Source organism: Stomoxys calcitrans, chromosome 2, assembly GCF_963082655.1.
Source record: "Stomoxys calcitrans chromosome 2, idStoCalc2.1, whole genome shotgun sequence".
Taxonomy (NCBI): domain Eukaryota; kingdom Metazoa; phylum Arthropoda; class Insecta; order Diptera; family Muscidae; genus Stomoxys; species Stomoxys calcitrans.
In genome coordinates, this window is record NC_081553.1 from 168,218,487 (window position 1) to 168,235,043 (window position 16,557).

Here is a 16,557-nt window from a genome sequence, read left to right on the forward strand (position 1 = left end):
GACTGGTGAGGAAAGCAAAACAGACAGGAAACGAGGTACTAATAGGGTGCGATGCGAACTCTCACCACATTTCGTGGGGTAGTACCAACACTAATAAGCAAGGCCAAGCCCTGACAGGGTTCTTGAATACTAACGACCTAATAACACTTAATATTGGTAACACCGCTACCTTTGTTAATAGGATTAGAAAGGAGGTATTAGATTTGGCGAAATGTTCGGAAAATCTAATCGATGAGGTTCACGATTGGAGGTTCTCCATGGAACACTCTTTCTCTGATGATCGGTACATTAGGTTTAGAATAGCACGGCCAGCGCCGAATCCGATAAGCTTCCGGAATAACTTGAAGACCAACTGGACAAAATTCGGAAGGCTAATCAAAAGAAGACTTTGGCAAGATGATTTAGATTGTCCAAGCATAGAAGACATTGACGAGAATGTCAACAGGATAACGACACGACTGGTGGGGTCTTTCGAAGATTGTTGTCCACTTCGGGAAAGGAAATCAGCCTAAGAAAAACCCTGGATGACCGGAGAGATTCGCAATATTGGGAAAGAGGTCCGCAGATTTTTTAACAGACCATGTCGTAAGAAAGGTGAAGTTTATTGGGATGACTATTACACACGGCTCAAGGAATACAATTAGATTACGAGAGCGGCAAAACGTGCCTCCTGGTTGAGGCTTTTGATGAAACTCATTTTCCACCGGATACGAAGGGACTCACGGAGACACCGGAATCTTGGAATAATGGCGTTGACCGAAGGTTTATAATAACGGAATTTATGGTGAATGAATCCTTGAGGAACCTCAAACCATTTAAGTCACCCCGACCTGAACTGCTCAAATATTTACAAACAACATGCCTATTTTAAGGGAAGGTCGGTGGAGACTGCCCTGCACGAGGTTGTGCATAAAATAGAAGAACTTCGATCCCAAAACATACACCACCCTGGCGGTACGCATTGAGATCGAGGGGGCTTTTAGCAATGTGCGGACCGACATACTGATCCAATCCTAAGATCAGTACCGGGTGGACCCGGTCCTTAGAGACTGGATAAACCATATGCTAAGGAACAGGTGGATAAATTGTGTGTCCCATGGCATAAATATAAGAGAGAAAGTGGCACAGGGCAAGCCAGAGGGGGGAATTTTATCGCCATTCCTATGGGTGACCACCATAAATGACCTATTACGGATGCTGGCTGAGGAGGGATTTGAATCCATATGCTACGCAGACGATGTTATAATACTTCTAAGGGGTAAGGATCCGAACGAGCTATGCAGAAGGGCCGAAAGGGTCTTGCATATGGCATATGACTGGGCTAGACCTAGAGGTCTCAATGTTAACCCAGAGAAGACTGAAATATGCCTGTTCACGAGGAAGACGAAGGTGGGCCAATTTAACGCACCACGTTTCCTCAATAAGACGATTTCGATATCTGACAAGGTCAAATACTTAGGTGTGATCTTGGCAGAAAACTGAATTGGAAGTGTCACATTCAGGAGCGTACTGAGAAGGCTCACCGATGTTGGGCACTATGTAGACGGGCCGTGGGGTCGAAATGGGGCCTGAATCCTAAGATAGTCCACTGGTTCTACAGGAGCGTAATTAGACCAATACTTACTTACGCCTCAGTAGTTTGGTGAACTGCTATGGAGAAAAAGTGCAACATAAGGACCATACAACAGGTTCAGAGAACATATTGTCTTGGCATAGGCGGAGCGATGGGGACCAGACTATTCTAGATATCTGACCCATTGACATACAGAGTGAGTGTGAGTCACCCACTGCGGCTTTGAGATTTAAGGCGATGGGAGAATGGATTGAGGATGGGAGCAGCTCATACCATCGTGGTATAATCAAGGCGACAATAGGAAACCTGGAAGGAAGAGAAGAGGTTTCCGATCGGATACCTGGAAGGAAGAGAAGAGGTTTCCGATCGGATACCTGAGAAAAACCTCGAAGTCGAGTTCAAGGCACTGCTACCATTGGCACAGTCTTGGATTGACGGAACCCTAGTATTGCCATCTGGAAGATCGTATTACACTGATGGATCAAAGCTAGAGGACAGAGTGGGCCTGGGGGTATACATTGAGAAACCACGGACTGAGATCTGTTTTAGACTGTTTAAGACCATAATACGGTCCTGCAGGCGGAGATCCGGGCGATCACGGAATGCGTAAAGTGGTGTGGTATTAACGCGAGGACGTCGAGTGTGAACATCTTTACCGACAGTAAAATTGCCATAAGGGCAATAACAACCAGGACGGTAAGGTCTCGAACAGTCTTGCAGTGTAAGAAGGAGATTAACGCCTTCTCTCAGGATGGCAAAATCCGCATCGTTTGGGTGCCGGACCATAACGGAGTAATGGGAAATGAAAGGGCAGACGATTTGGCGGTGAAGGCCAGAGGACTGCTGTCCATAAACTTGGTTAACCCGAAGCCTTTCGGGACGACGCAGTCCGAGTTAAGGGAGTGGGCAACGAATACGCAGCAACATTGTGAAGCGGTCGATAGGACGGCGAAAATCCGATGGGGGGATCCAGATCGTGAGAAGACGAGGCTGTTACTGAAAGGAAGCAAGAAGGAGGTCAGTATAGCTATTGGTATCATAACGGTACACATAGGACTACGAGCTCACTTATGTAAAATCGGTGTGGCAAGTAATAGCTTGTGTAGGGTATGCGGGGAAGATGATGAGACGTTGGAGCATATCCTTTGTCATTGCCCGGCTTTCGCGTCCAACAAATGCCGGCACTTAGGTGGAGACACAATACCAGACATGAACCAACTTAGGGGAGTGGTATGAAAAACAATTAAGGATTTTGTAAGTAGCACGGAATTCCTTAATACAAATTTTCTTTTTAGAGGTTACTTTATAGTTTTTAGAGCGCACAACAAACCGATTATTGGCTTAGGTGTATGTCCACAGTGGCATGGGGCGGATTAATATCTGCAACCTCCTTTCCATCTAACCTAATCATCCTGAAGATTATTTCGTTATTTGTGGAATAATTACTGTAACTAACATATTCAAAGAACCGAGGAGTTGTTGTTGCTATAAATTCAGTTAGTGTGATGATTGCTCTGATGGAATATTTGATCGATTTCAAATTCACTCTCCGCTATACTTGATGTTCTCAAACGAAACGAAATAAGTATAAGAAATAAATTGAACTAACGAGTTGCAAGATATGTCCTCCGAACGACTTCATAAGAATATAACTTAACATTGTTGTAAATTTCTTTATTTTAATACACATCTAATAACGCCAACAACATAGGCAAAGATAAGCCAAATCTAAAGGTATAACAAAAACACTTACTAAACAAAAAAAGGCATGGTAGGTAAAATGATAAAATATGTTTCTGAAAATTAAATACAAACATCGAATAGAAGTAGCAAAAGTGCTCACAGCATAGGCTTGAAGTTAATGTTTATTAGCAAATACTCAGGAAGTTAGTTAGGCTTGGAGTTGTAATTTAAAAAGACCACATGTGAACATTTGAATTTTATTTTAAATGTCCTGAATACCTGCTCTAAGGCGGAAATGTTTTATGATGAAAATATATCTAATTGAATGCTACTTCAAAGATTTGGAATGAGACGATTATCAGAAATATCTGATTTCAGATCCTTTTAATCAGTCACAGTATGATTTATAATTGACAATATTTGTTACGTTTTTGCAAAGAAATTACTGCATGCATATCTAACTCCTATTTAACAATAAATACTCAAACAAATAAAAAAATAAAATATTGAAACATTTGAAAATCAGTTAATCGTTTATATAAAAATGTTTAAGTGGTGTATGTGTTTTGGGCATGAAGAAGTGCAAGCGAAAGCTCGTTATTTTAACTAAATGTATGGCCTTCCAAACTTTTGGATATCAAAAAGCCTCACGAGATCATGAGCAGAATTTTTTAGGTCATAGGTGGACTGAGACTGCCATTAGATTGTGCTGGATCCCGTGCTATCAAGGGGTGGCGTGGAACGAAGCGGCTGACGAACTGGTCAGGTTTGAAACTCGGATGGGCTCTTGGAGAGCGACGTCGATGGTGAACCCCCCTCTGTGTTGGCTGTTTGAGATGGTGGATACCTAGTATGATGAATGTGCTGTCACGGAGTGGGCTGGTAAACTTCGGCTACAGGGCCTCTCCTATTTCATTTCTTTCTAGGACGATCACAATGGAGCATTGGTCTCCGAGTAAAGCTTAGGGCAACTAACTGCGCTTGCCAGATACGTAATAGCTCAGAGGTGATTGATATAACTTTGATGAATCTCGATGGTACTATTTTAAAGGATTAGACTCTAATTTGAACCATAGATAAATTTTCTTCTCTCAGATATTGGCTTGAGCCAACATACAGGAACCTCATATAGATCAACTGGCACCATTTGGGCAGACGCAAAGCTTTGTACCATAAGCATCTTGCTCATTGGTAAAAAGGAGCAAGACGACTGGGCAACTGAGCCCTCCGCAGTATGATAGAGAAGATACAGCGCGCCGAATGAGGCGCCTTATATCATCGGACCGTATTCCTTTGTTCCTATATGTTGGGTCTGTGGCAACGAAGACTGAGAGGGTCAGGTAGTTGGAGCTCCTTAAACTTTGGGCATTCATCTTCTTGGCGACGGGCCATATTAGGTCGAAACTTGTTACAGGATGCAAAGAATTTTTTCGAACAATGGTCTAGGCTCTAAATTATGCCTGAGAATCCGTGAGACGAATTGGTTAACTGGCGCATACTCTCAGTGGTGAGAGTTTCTTTTCGGTCCTCCCAGTGCCCTACTTTCATTATTTTTCTGCCTTTTCTGATGTCTTGTATCAAAACACCTTTGACACCTCAATATTTTTTCGTCTTTTTCTTCTCTTCTACCATTTTCTATGGCGGACACAATGGACCTAAGATTTCCTAGTAAAGCAGCTGGCAACCGAGGCTGCTAGTCGTATGCTCTTCAACTTCGCCTGAGGACAAGTCGGCTGAAACTGAATGTACTAGGTAACATTTCATTGCATTGATGGTGCCTTCAATAGTGTAATCTAACGAAAACTTATTGCCTCTGGATATACCTTGAAGTTGAGGAAGTGTTCTCTTTGGACAACCAACTGTTTTTATACCCACCACCGAAGGATGGGAGTATATTCATTTTGTCATTCCATTTGCAACACATCGAAATATCCATTTCCGAACCTATAAAGTATTGTATATATATTCTTGATCAACGTAAAAATCTAAGACGATCTAGCCATGTCCGTCCGTCTGTCTGTTGAAATCCCGCTTTAGTCTTTAAAAATAGAAATATTGAGCTGAAACGTTGCAGAGATTTTTTTGTCCATAAGCAAGTTAAGTTCGAAGATGGGCTATATCGGACTATATCTTGATATAGCTCCCATATAGACCGATCCGCCGGACATTTATTGTCCGATTTTGCTAAAATTTGGGACAGTGAGTTGCGTTAGGCCACTTGACATCCTTTTTCAACTTGGACCAGATCGGTTCATATTTGGATATAGCTGTCATATAGACCGATCTCTCGATTGAAGGTTTTAGGCCCATAAAAGGGGCATTTATTGTCCAATTTTGCCAAAATTTGTAACAGTGAGTTGTGTTATATCCTTCGATATCCTCCTTCTATTTGGCCCAGATAAACCGATCTCTCTATGTAAGGTTCAGGGCCCATAAAAGGCGCATTTATTGTCCGATGTCGTCGAAATTTGGGACAGTGAGTTGTGTTAGGCTCTTCGACATATTTCTGCAATTTGACCCAGATCAGTTCAGATTGGGATATATTGGGTTGCCCAAAAAGTAATTGCGGATTTTTTAAAAGAAAGTAAATGCATTTTTAATAAAACTTAGAATAAACTTTAATCAAATATATTTTTTTTACACTTTTTTTCTAAAGCAAGCTAAAAGTAACAGCTGATAACTGACAGAAGAAAGAATGCAATTACAGAGTCACAAGCTGTGAAAAAATTTGTCTACGCCGACTATATGAAAAATCCGCAATTACTTTTTGGGCAACACAATAGCTGCCAATAGACCGATATCGATTTATGCTTTTGGACCCATAACAATTGAGTTCAGTGTCTGAGAAACAGCAAATTATGAAGCACAATCTGCCTGTTGCTTAGTGGTATGTAGAAGGAGTTTAATTATATGTTCCTTGAAGACTCCACTGAATTAGCGGAAGTGAGAATTAGCAGGATATTAGGCTTTTTAAAACGATCTGGCTGGTTCAACGATAGGAACTAGAAGGCATCTTCCTTCTCATTTGTCTGTGGTATTTCAACGGACTAAAATGTCTAAGTGAAACTGCTTCGCTGACGTCAATGTAACCTAACCTTACCCAACTTATCCTACTAAGATGTAGACACATTTGCATTTTGTAGCTATTGCATTTGAAAGGTTTCAATCCTTTTCAAGCTTTATTAGGAGAGCAAGCCTAGTCTGTGTGATGTTCAAAGCTATCCCGTGCCTTCCTGTTTTATGATAGTTTATCCAGGATTCTAAATCACTCATTCAGCGTTATTGGCGGACATGCCAACTCGCCATAAATTCATTCTTTTTGTATATAAAGCGTGCCTTGGACTTGCATGTACTCCAAAAGTGTGGCAGGATACCACACAGCATGTTAAAGCTCATGTCTATACAGACAAGCCCGCTTCAATTGACGCATTGGAATACAACATTGATGCATTTATTCGTGAGATACTGGCCGAAATGTTGCCAAACAACATTAGCAAGAAATAATCTTCAAACATTAAAGTATATGGACCGTATTATTGATTCAAATATAGATTTTATGCATTTTTCTGAATTTTAATAGTTTTTATTTTTTGAAAAACTTTCCTATTGCTCTTAAAAAAGAACCATTTAGTTAAGTATAAGTTAGGGATAATCCTATCAAACAGTGTTTTAAAATAACAAAATAACCAGCTATGTATATACCTTTCAATGAAGACCAGTGTAACAGTTAGCTTTTAAAAATATTCATACATTATGGCAAATTTACAGGATTCTTCAAACGGTTTTTACAAAAAAAAGGACATTTACTTTTCCGAAAAACAACTCCGTTTTCTTAGGGAAGTATTATTTTTATAGTAAATGCGCATACTTTTTCTCCATAGTTGAACATTAATCGTGAATTTTGGACTTTTTGAAGTAAAAGTCACTTCGATTACGGTAAAACCTTTAGGTTAGGTTAGGTTAGGTTTAAGTGGCTATCTGCCATCAGACACACTTAGACGTTTCGTCCATTGTGATACCACAGCCTAATAACTTGCGAATGTTCACATCCTCTAAATCAGACAGGTTCTCAAAGAAATGAGAATCTAAAGTGAAACTCCTTCTGAATGCTATTGCGGGACATGCTGTCAGCATGTTTTCTCTTCTTCTTCGATGTCCTCACAGCTTCTGAAAAAGTCGTTGTTTTGCAACCTTCAGTCTGTCAGCATGTTTTCCGATTAGACAGTGACCTGTCATGACGGACACAATGACTGAGACGTCTGTTCTAGTCAATGGCAGCAAAGCGGTAGACCTCTTCAAGTCTAGGTATTTATAACATTCCGATACAAGCAGAGTATATCTCCTTAGACAGGGAACCAATCTATTAGACACAGCTTGTAATTCAACCGGTAATATCTCATTAGGGTCTGGAGACTTAAAGGAGTCGAAACTTCTTATCGCCCAAAAGATTTTCGGCTCACACACAATTTCCCCAATAGCCTCCGACAAATGCATACCAGTGAAAACACATTTTTGCGCCACATTGTCCGTTGGAGACTTTCCCGGGAAATGTATATCAACGAGCAGTTCTAGTGTTTCCTCACTAGACATTGTCCACACATTCTCTGGCTTCTGAATATACCCCACCGATTCAAAACTTATTTTTTACAAAAGAAGTTAACTTGTTGAAAATTCCGTTTATCGCTTATGAATTATTTTTTGCGTGTTCTTTAATATTTTTGGCATAGGTTAGGTTAGGTTGAAAAGAGGGTGCAGATATTAATCCGCCCCATGCCACCATGGACATACACCTAAGCCTAAATAATCGGCTTGTTGTGCGCTCTTAGAAGTATAAAGTAACCTCTAAAAGAAACTTTTTTTAGGAATTCCGTACTACTTATAAAATCCTTAATTGTTTTCAATACCACTCCCCTAAGTTGGTTCACGTCTGGTATTGTGTCTCCACCTAAGTGCCGGTATCTGTTAGGCGCGAAAGTCGGGCAATGACAAAGGAAATGCTCCAACGTCTCATCATCTTCCCCGCATACCCTACACATGCTATCACTTTTCGCACCGATTTTACATAGGTGAGCCGTTATGATACCTTCGTCTTGCTTCCTTTCATTAATAGCCTCGTCTTCTCACTCTGGATCTCCCCATAGGATTTTCGCCGTCCTACCGACCGTTTCGCTGTTCCACAATGTCGCATATGCATTCGTCGCCCACTCCCTTAATTGGAACTGCGTCGACCCGAAAGGCTTCAGGTTAACAAAGTTTATTGACGGCAGTCCTCTGGCCTTCACCGCCAAATCGTCTACGATGCGAATTTTGCCATTCTCAGAGAAGACGTTAATCTTCCTCTTACACTGCAAGACTGTTCGTGACCTTACAGTCCTTTTTTTACTGTCGGTAAAGATGTTCAGACTCGACGTCCTCGCGTAAGCACCACACCACTTCACGCATTCCGTCATCGCCCGGATCTCCGCCTGCAGAACCGTATTATGGTCAGGCAGTCTAAAACAGATTTCAGTCCCTGGATTCTCAATGTAAACTCCCAGACCCACTCTGTCCTCTAGCTTTGATCGATCCGTGTAACATGATCTTCCAGATGGCAATGCTAGGGTTCCGTCAATCCACGACTGTGCCGATGGCAGCAGTGCCTCGCACTCGACTTCAAGGTTCATCTCAGGTATCCGATCGGCAACCTCTTCCCTTCCTTCCAGGTTTCCTATTGTCGCCCCGATTATATCGCGATGGTATGAGCTGCTCCCATCCTCAATCCATTCTCCCATCGCCTTAAGTCTCATAGCCACTGTAGCTGCCTCACACTTAAACTGTATGTGAATGGATCGGATATCTAGAATAGTCTCCAGTCCCTAGTGGCCGTGGTCCTCATTGCTCCACCTATGCCAAGACAACATGTTCTCTTAACCTGTTGTATGGTCCTTATGTTGCACTTTTTCTCCATAACAGTCCACCAAACTACAGAGGCGTAAGTAAGTATTGGCCTAATCACGCTCCTGTAGAGCCAGTGGACTATCCTAGGACTCAGGCCCCATTTCGTGCCTACGGCCCGTCTACATAGTTCTTCTTAGTACACTCCTGAATGTGACACTTCCAATTCAATTTTCTGTCCAAGATCACACCTAAGTATTTGACCTTGTCAGATATCGAAATCGTCTTATTGAGGAAACGTGGTGCGTTAAATTAGCTCACCTTCGTCTTCCTCGTGAACAGACATATTTCAGTCTTATCTGGATTAACATTGAGACGCCTGGGTCTAGCCCAGTCATAAGCCATATGCAAGACCCTTTCGGCCCCTCTGCATAGCTGCGTAGCAGACGGGTTCAAATCCCTCCTCAGTCAGCATCCGGCGATAAAATGCCCCCCTGTGCCACATTTTCCCTAATATTTATGCCATGGGACACACAATTTATCCACCTGTTCCTTAGCATATGGTTTATCCAGTCCCTAAGCACCGGGTCCGCCAGGTATTGGTGTAAGGATTGGATCAGTGTCGGTCCGCACATTGTTAAATGCCCCCTCGATGTCAATGCATGCCGCCAGTGTGTACGTTTTGGCATCGAAGGATTCTTCTATTTTATGCACAACCTCGTGCAGGGCAGTCTCCACCGACCTTCCCTTGACATAGGCATGCTGTTTGTATTTGAGCAGTTCGCTGGATGTCCTACTCTTTATCGTGGTGTCCACACTACGTTTCATGGTTTTGAGTAGAAAGGACGTAAGGCTTAGGGGCCTGTAGGCCTTTGGTGTCGCTTAACTTGCCTTGCCGGGCTGGGTGTAAAAACCAACCTTGCCTCCTGCCAGGCTTTCGGAGTATATGCAAGTCCCAGGCACGCTGTGAAAACTTTGGCCAGACGAGGCGCCAGATAGTCTACCTCTTTCTGTAGTAACGCCGGATAATTCCATCAGGTCCGGGTGACTTAAATGGTTGGAAACCCCTAAAGGATTTCTTCACCCTAAATTCCGTAATTATAAACCTTCGATCAACGTCATTATTCCAAGATTCCGGTGTCTCCGTGAGTTCCTTCGTATCCTGGGCAAAATGGGTTTTCCTGAGGCTTGACCATCCACTCTCTTAAATAATTCGAACAGCAGTTTTTAAAAATCTTGCTTTTACATTTCACATATCAATGAGTGCAGTCCGATTCAAGTTTAAACTCAATGATTAAACTCAAAGTTTTACATAGCATAGTTGCCAGCATTAAAATCCTGGTCTTGCCAGGATTCAAACCCAGGCGTTCAGCGTCATAGGTGGACATGCTAACCTCTGAACTACGGTGGCCTTTATTGAAAGTCATGCTTCTTCAATTGGACGGTTCGTCATCTCTCTGTTCAAATGGTTGGCAGCATTCCATTAATTGCGGCAAAATATACTTTAAATATTACATATTACTAAAGAATATTTCTTCCACACAAAAAAAAAAATCAAACAAAAACCAATTTCAAAACATTGCATATGAAGTAAGACATTATGACATATGAAAAAAAAAAAAAAAAAAAAAAACACATTCGCTTCTTCAATTCCTCCGCTGAGTTATTATGTGATAAAATTTTGGAAATGTTTGATGATGTGTGTATGCAGTGATGTGTGGGTCTCATTGTAAATGTGGATGTGTAGTTAGATTTGAAAATTGTAACAAACAACTTTTTCTTTATTTTAGATTGTTTTTATAGATTGATTGTTTTTTTATCCTTTTTGGAAGAAACTTAAATTGCATAATTAATTGAACGAAAGAAACAAGCAGAAAAGAAAACATAAAGTCTTCAGAAACATTAAAGCATTTTCTTTAAGGAAACACAAGATAAAATTCAATACAATTCAACGAAATGAGACAAATATAACATGTAACTCCCCAAAGGGGGAAGTACCAACATTGAACATAAAATTAAAATATATATGTAGATGTATGGGTTTATATTCGATTATATGTTATAAGTTAGTAAGTAATACTTGGCATACAAGGAAATCATAAGAAACAAAGAACATTATCGCTTTTCTTTTTTGTTTTAAGAAATATATATAAATATTTTTAATATTTATATATTTAGATCATAATTAATAGGCAAACAAAACAAATTGGATTGTAAAAACGAAATTAATCTCAAATACATTACGTTTCAAAAAATCCAACTGATATTAAAGCATATACATACTTTAAGACAGTTTGAAATGAAAAACACAATTGTGAACAAGTTTGAACGTACCCGTATTGGTTTTACTGTTGCAATAATCAGTCAAGAATTTTTCAAGTGTAAAGCGAGGTAGGTGTAAGTTCTTTACCACTTGCACAGGATCGCCTTCTTTCCACAGGAAGACAAGATCGTTTGTAGTCCAGCCATCTAGGGGTGGGGTGGGGTGTGGGAGGTAAAAATTTCAGTTCATAGTAGATACGTCGCAGATAATTTTGGGAAAAAGATAGAAAAAATGTAATCGATTAATTGGGGTAGCTTTTGTTTTGGTTTTCTTGTGTATATGGTCTAAATAGCAGTTATAGAAATTAGTTTCTCCAACGGAACGAACGATCAGTGTGGAAAAGCCTTCAAGATCGAAAGAAAGACAGAAAAAAAGAACGGAAAAGGAAAGATAGAGATTTGATCAAACTCATACTTACAACTGGCCATACGTAGTGAACAAATTTGCCGATCCAAGGGGTATAATTTCAAATTCATAGGACAAGCCAATGTTAATGAGATACGAATACTATATAAAACAGAACCGTTTGGAAATATACGGATATAAACATTAGGCATAATGATATTATGGAAATGACCCTCCTTTTCATTCGAAAAGAACAAATCTGGCATCCACACGCGATTTGCCTCTGTTAGGGTCAAATATTTTAAACGACCTATAAGTGTATAAATTTTAAACGATTAATATATTTCATTAAGACCAAACAAAAGTTTATATTCACACAACACACATTCAACTTAAGTTTCAAGAAAAATTAGATATATTTATATCGAACTAAATTCAAATGTTAAATGATCTAAAACTAAAATCTACATACAAATACAAAAACACAGTCTCTAGGCGCTCAAGAACAAAAAATTATTTTACTCTAAATTCAATTGAAAAAAAAATAATAAATAATAATTTGATTTAATTCTTTTTCTTTTTTGCTTAGTAGTAGTATAAGATCAGTTTACACAATGCGTTTGAATCAGATGATTTCATTTTTATTGATGTAAACAAAACGCAAACACAGCTGATTTGTATAATATATGTTAACCTTTACAAACAATAAAGGCTAGTTTACACGATGCCAGTCGTACGATCTGTATTCACAAAAAATTATCAACTACCATTGTGGTGCAGTAGTCTTGAAAGGCTCGATTAGTCGAAATGTAGCGATTTATGCCATGCATTATCTCTCTTTGTCTCTCTCCCTCTCTCGTTCGTTTGTTTTCTTGTTAGTACAAAGAACTATTGTGTAACATAGTTCAGTGTACCATTGCAGGGACATTTGCGCTTATAGCTACGCTACGTTTTTACTAATCGAGCCCTAAGACTTGTGATCTCTCTTTTTCTCTCTCATCGTTGTGGTGACTGTGGTGAATGCTTTACTCTCATTTTATACATCCGGTTGCTAACGAAGATAGCTTCTCTCATTGATATTCTTACATGCACGCACATGATTTTATATATTTTTATGTCTACCAAGTAGGGGGCTCCGTTTAGGTTTTTTTTTTTATATACATTGAAGCTTTTCAGATTGATTTCGTTGAGACTGGGTATTGGATTAAATGATTGTGAAACTGTGTAAGTATATGATTATTACATCTTTTTCTAAGGACTTAATGAATGCCAGAAGATAAGAGCTTAATTTGGTCCATGGCGGCCAATGGTTTCTGGGACCTCAAATGGTATCTTACGGCCAACAAGCAAAGTGGAACGATGTGTTTAGTAAAGGCCCCAAACTTTGGTGAATGGGTATAAAAAAGCTTTTGTGTAAAGCTGGCAAAATATCTATGACACTATCGATATATTATTTTTTGTCTGAATATCGATTGATTTTTTTCCTGTCGACACTTTCGGCAAAGTTAAATTTGTTGTAAAATTTTATAAACATAAGCAATCCGACATTGAATGTATCCTTTAAGGTACATTACGCCTAAAGAGGGCGCAATTTTCATCCGATTGGATTAAAAGTTTTTCTCTCTTTCAACATCGATATTGCTTCTACATAAATCGATCACCTGATTCTTACTTCTCATTTTCGTTTGAATATAGGCGATGGGAAATTAGCGATAGTATCGATATATATTTTTAGAAATATCGAGAATATTGAATGTTGTTAGTATCGATAGTTTGCCAGCTCTATTTTGTATACCTTTGAGTCTTTTTTATGACTACAATGCCTAACTTATATTACAAAGTGGCGAAATGCCACGAAGTAGTGTTTGGAGTGTTCGAGAAAAAATCCGTCATAAAATTTATTGACCAATCTGCTTTAACGGAGAATATTGATGTCATACAAACTAAGAGCCGGCATGGCATTGTTAATTGTACTAATATACTATGAATGCGTTGCCCGGATCATATCGTGAGAATGGATGATGATCCAGCTGGAAAGATATATGGACCGAAACTGCGAAGAAAAGCTAAAGGACTGCAAAGCATCTGGTATTCAAAACTTGTGAAGAATCGGTAAGGAAGCCTTTTGGAATCATAGTTTCAACCCTGGCCACCTAAGTAATATACACGAAGGCTTAGCATTTTTTTTTCAACCAACACGGAGCGGATGTTCCCTATTTATGCAGCGCATTGAGTTTGCAAGGAAAAAATTAAGGATCAGAGGGGATCTGGATGTCACAATCAGGTGGATAGACATTAGCAGATAGCCTATTCCACATACGAACTGTTCGGGCACACTAACAAACGGGTGTGAGTTCCTAGAAAGTCTAGTATTTCTGGCGAACATCCTTACTTCAGGAATAAGAAGATTAATGTGTATGGAGCACACACCATGGAAGTATCGATATCGACGCGTCACACAACCCACATTACGACGATGCTTTAGGTTAGGTTTAAGTGGCAGTCTCACTTAGACGTTTTCGTTCACTGTGACACCACAGGACAAGAAGAAGGAAGATGCCTTCTAGTTCCTACCGTTGAACCATCCAGATCAGAAAGCCCGATAACTTGCGAATGTTCACATCCGCTAAATCAGCTATGTTCTCAAAGAAATGAGAACCTAAAGTGGAACTCCTTCTGACTGTTAGTGCGGGACACACACACAGAAGGTGTTCTATAGTCTCTTCTTCTTCGTTGTCCTCACAGCTTCTGCAGAAGTCGTTGCTGGCAACCTTCAGTCTGTCAGCATGTTTTCCGATTAGACAGTGACCTGCCATAACGGACACAATGACTGAGACGTCTGTTTTAGCCAATGACAGCAAAGCAGTAGACCTCTTCAAGTCTAGATTAGGCCATATAGTTTTGGAATGCTCACAGCGCCCTCTTTGTGACCATCTATAATTTGTTTTCCTCTTGGCTTGGTCCTGAAAACGTAGCTTACATGTTGCTAGAGGCATACCCACAGATTCCAGTATCCCTTGTCTCGCAAGCTCATCCGCTTTACAATTCCCTGGCATATCTTTGTGGCCCGGCACTCATAACAGGTGAATTTTGAACTGTTCAGCCATCTTGTTGAGAGATCTGTGACAGTCGAGGGATGCTCAAGGGAAACAATATATTTAGTTGGATAGCCTACCGTCGCCAATCGACACTAGCGCTCTTCTCTGAAAGTGGTCCAGAAGTTCCAAGGATGATTTGGAAGCTTTGATGTAGGTAGTATATATATTGAGGTCAGAGGGTGTAAAGTAATTCTTGCATCGCTTAAGAAACCCTAAACACTTGGATTCTTCTTTCGGCACTTCAAATACATGGGCTGACCAACGGACATCCCATTGTATCTTCATCACATTGTATCTTGACCAACGGACATCACATTATATCCAATGGACATCACATTGTATCCAACGGACATCACATTGTATCAGAACATCAAGAGAATTCGACTGTTCAACATCTATACCGTCGACAGATATTGTAGATTGGATTGAGTCAGCGAATCGTTTGTGTGACAACAAACAACACTGCGTTTTGCGTGCATTAAAATCTACTCTGTTCATTCGACCCCACTTGGAAATGTCCAGCAAGTCCTGGCAGAGTGTCACATCCATTATACGCCTTCTGTCTTCAGTTTCCTGAAGAATGGCCTATGGCTGGATGAGTATATATGACAAAGACTGCTGTCATTCCCAAATGAGTGGATTGCATTCGATGTCTGTGTCTGCGTCAAATGCCTTGCTCAGTGTCACGACCTTGCTTTCACCAAACTGGTGGATAGAGTAACTCCAACGATTTTTGCAGAAACCATGTCTATCGCTGAGGAGGTCATTGGACTCAAGATACTTCACAAGATGGTGGTTAACCATGCTTGTTAAGGTTGGAGAAAACCGCAATTGTTCGGTAATTCGCAGGGTTGGGTATCGGCTGAACGTTCGCAACCTTCCAACCAGCTGGGAAGATTCCCGCACGGAAAGCAAGATTGAAAAGATTGCGTAGTGGACGAGCAAGCGTCGAAGAACACTTACATACAGCTAGTGTCGATATAGCATCCAGGCCAGGGGATTTATTTACGTCGAGATTGGCACTTAGATCTTGTTTGTGTATAAACTTTTCGTGCCAATGTATATTGGCACACGAAGTTCTTGTCTGTTTGGGCAGCCGTTCAGTATTGGGGTTTTTCTAAACGCCAATTCCTGAAAACCTCTTCTAACGAACTGACAGCATCTCTGCATGCCTGGTTTCCAAAGTTTCCAATTGAAATGCTGGAAAAAATAATTGAGCTCTGCTCAACCAGCTTTTTCGAACATCGAGCAAAGCTTTTTTGAACGACTTGGAACTGGGGAGGAGGTACGAAAAACAGAATACGAAAATGTTGCTGAAACGACGCAGTGATCGGAATTACCAAGAGGTGCAAGGACTCCAACTTCACACTTCTCAGGGTGTGAAGTGAGGGAAATGTCAAGAGTAATATTCTGGTGTCCTTGAACACACAAAATGTGTGTTGGATCAATCATTAGTTGCGTCAGGTCATTATGTGCGGCGAGGATAAAGCTCAGCGTATTGACCCTCCGGAGTCGTCTTTGAATGCCCTTTGTTGTTTTATGTTTCTATTGGAAATATTGTAGAAGCGAAAAAATAACACAATTGTTCTAAGCTGGATGAATTAAACAACAAAATGGTATCAAATACCTGGATTTTTCTCACCATTGTCCTAAAATCGCAA

The 16,557-nt window shown here is 40.3% G+C and overlaps 1 protein-coding gene across 30 annotated transcripts in view; it reads right to left on the minus strand.

The window, feature by feature from the left end:
- LOC106081129 (glutamate-gated chloride channel) overlaps positions 1-16,557 on the minus strand; it is a 274,102-nt gene that overhangs the window by 56,324 nt on the left and 201,221 nt on the right. For all 30 annotated transcript variants that reach the window (XM_059362527.1, XM_013242999.2, XM_013243013.2 and 27 more), the window contains 2 exons: positions 11,872-12,108; positions 11,465-11,599 (listed from right to left, as the gene is read on the minus strand). In XM_059362527.1, coding sequence (XP_059218510.1) covers positions 11,465-11,599; positions 11,872-12,108 — 372 coding nt within the window. The remainder of the gene's footprint in view (positions 1-11,464; positions 11,600-11,871; positions 12,109-16,557) is intronic.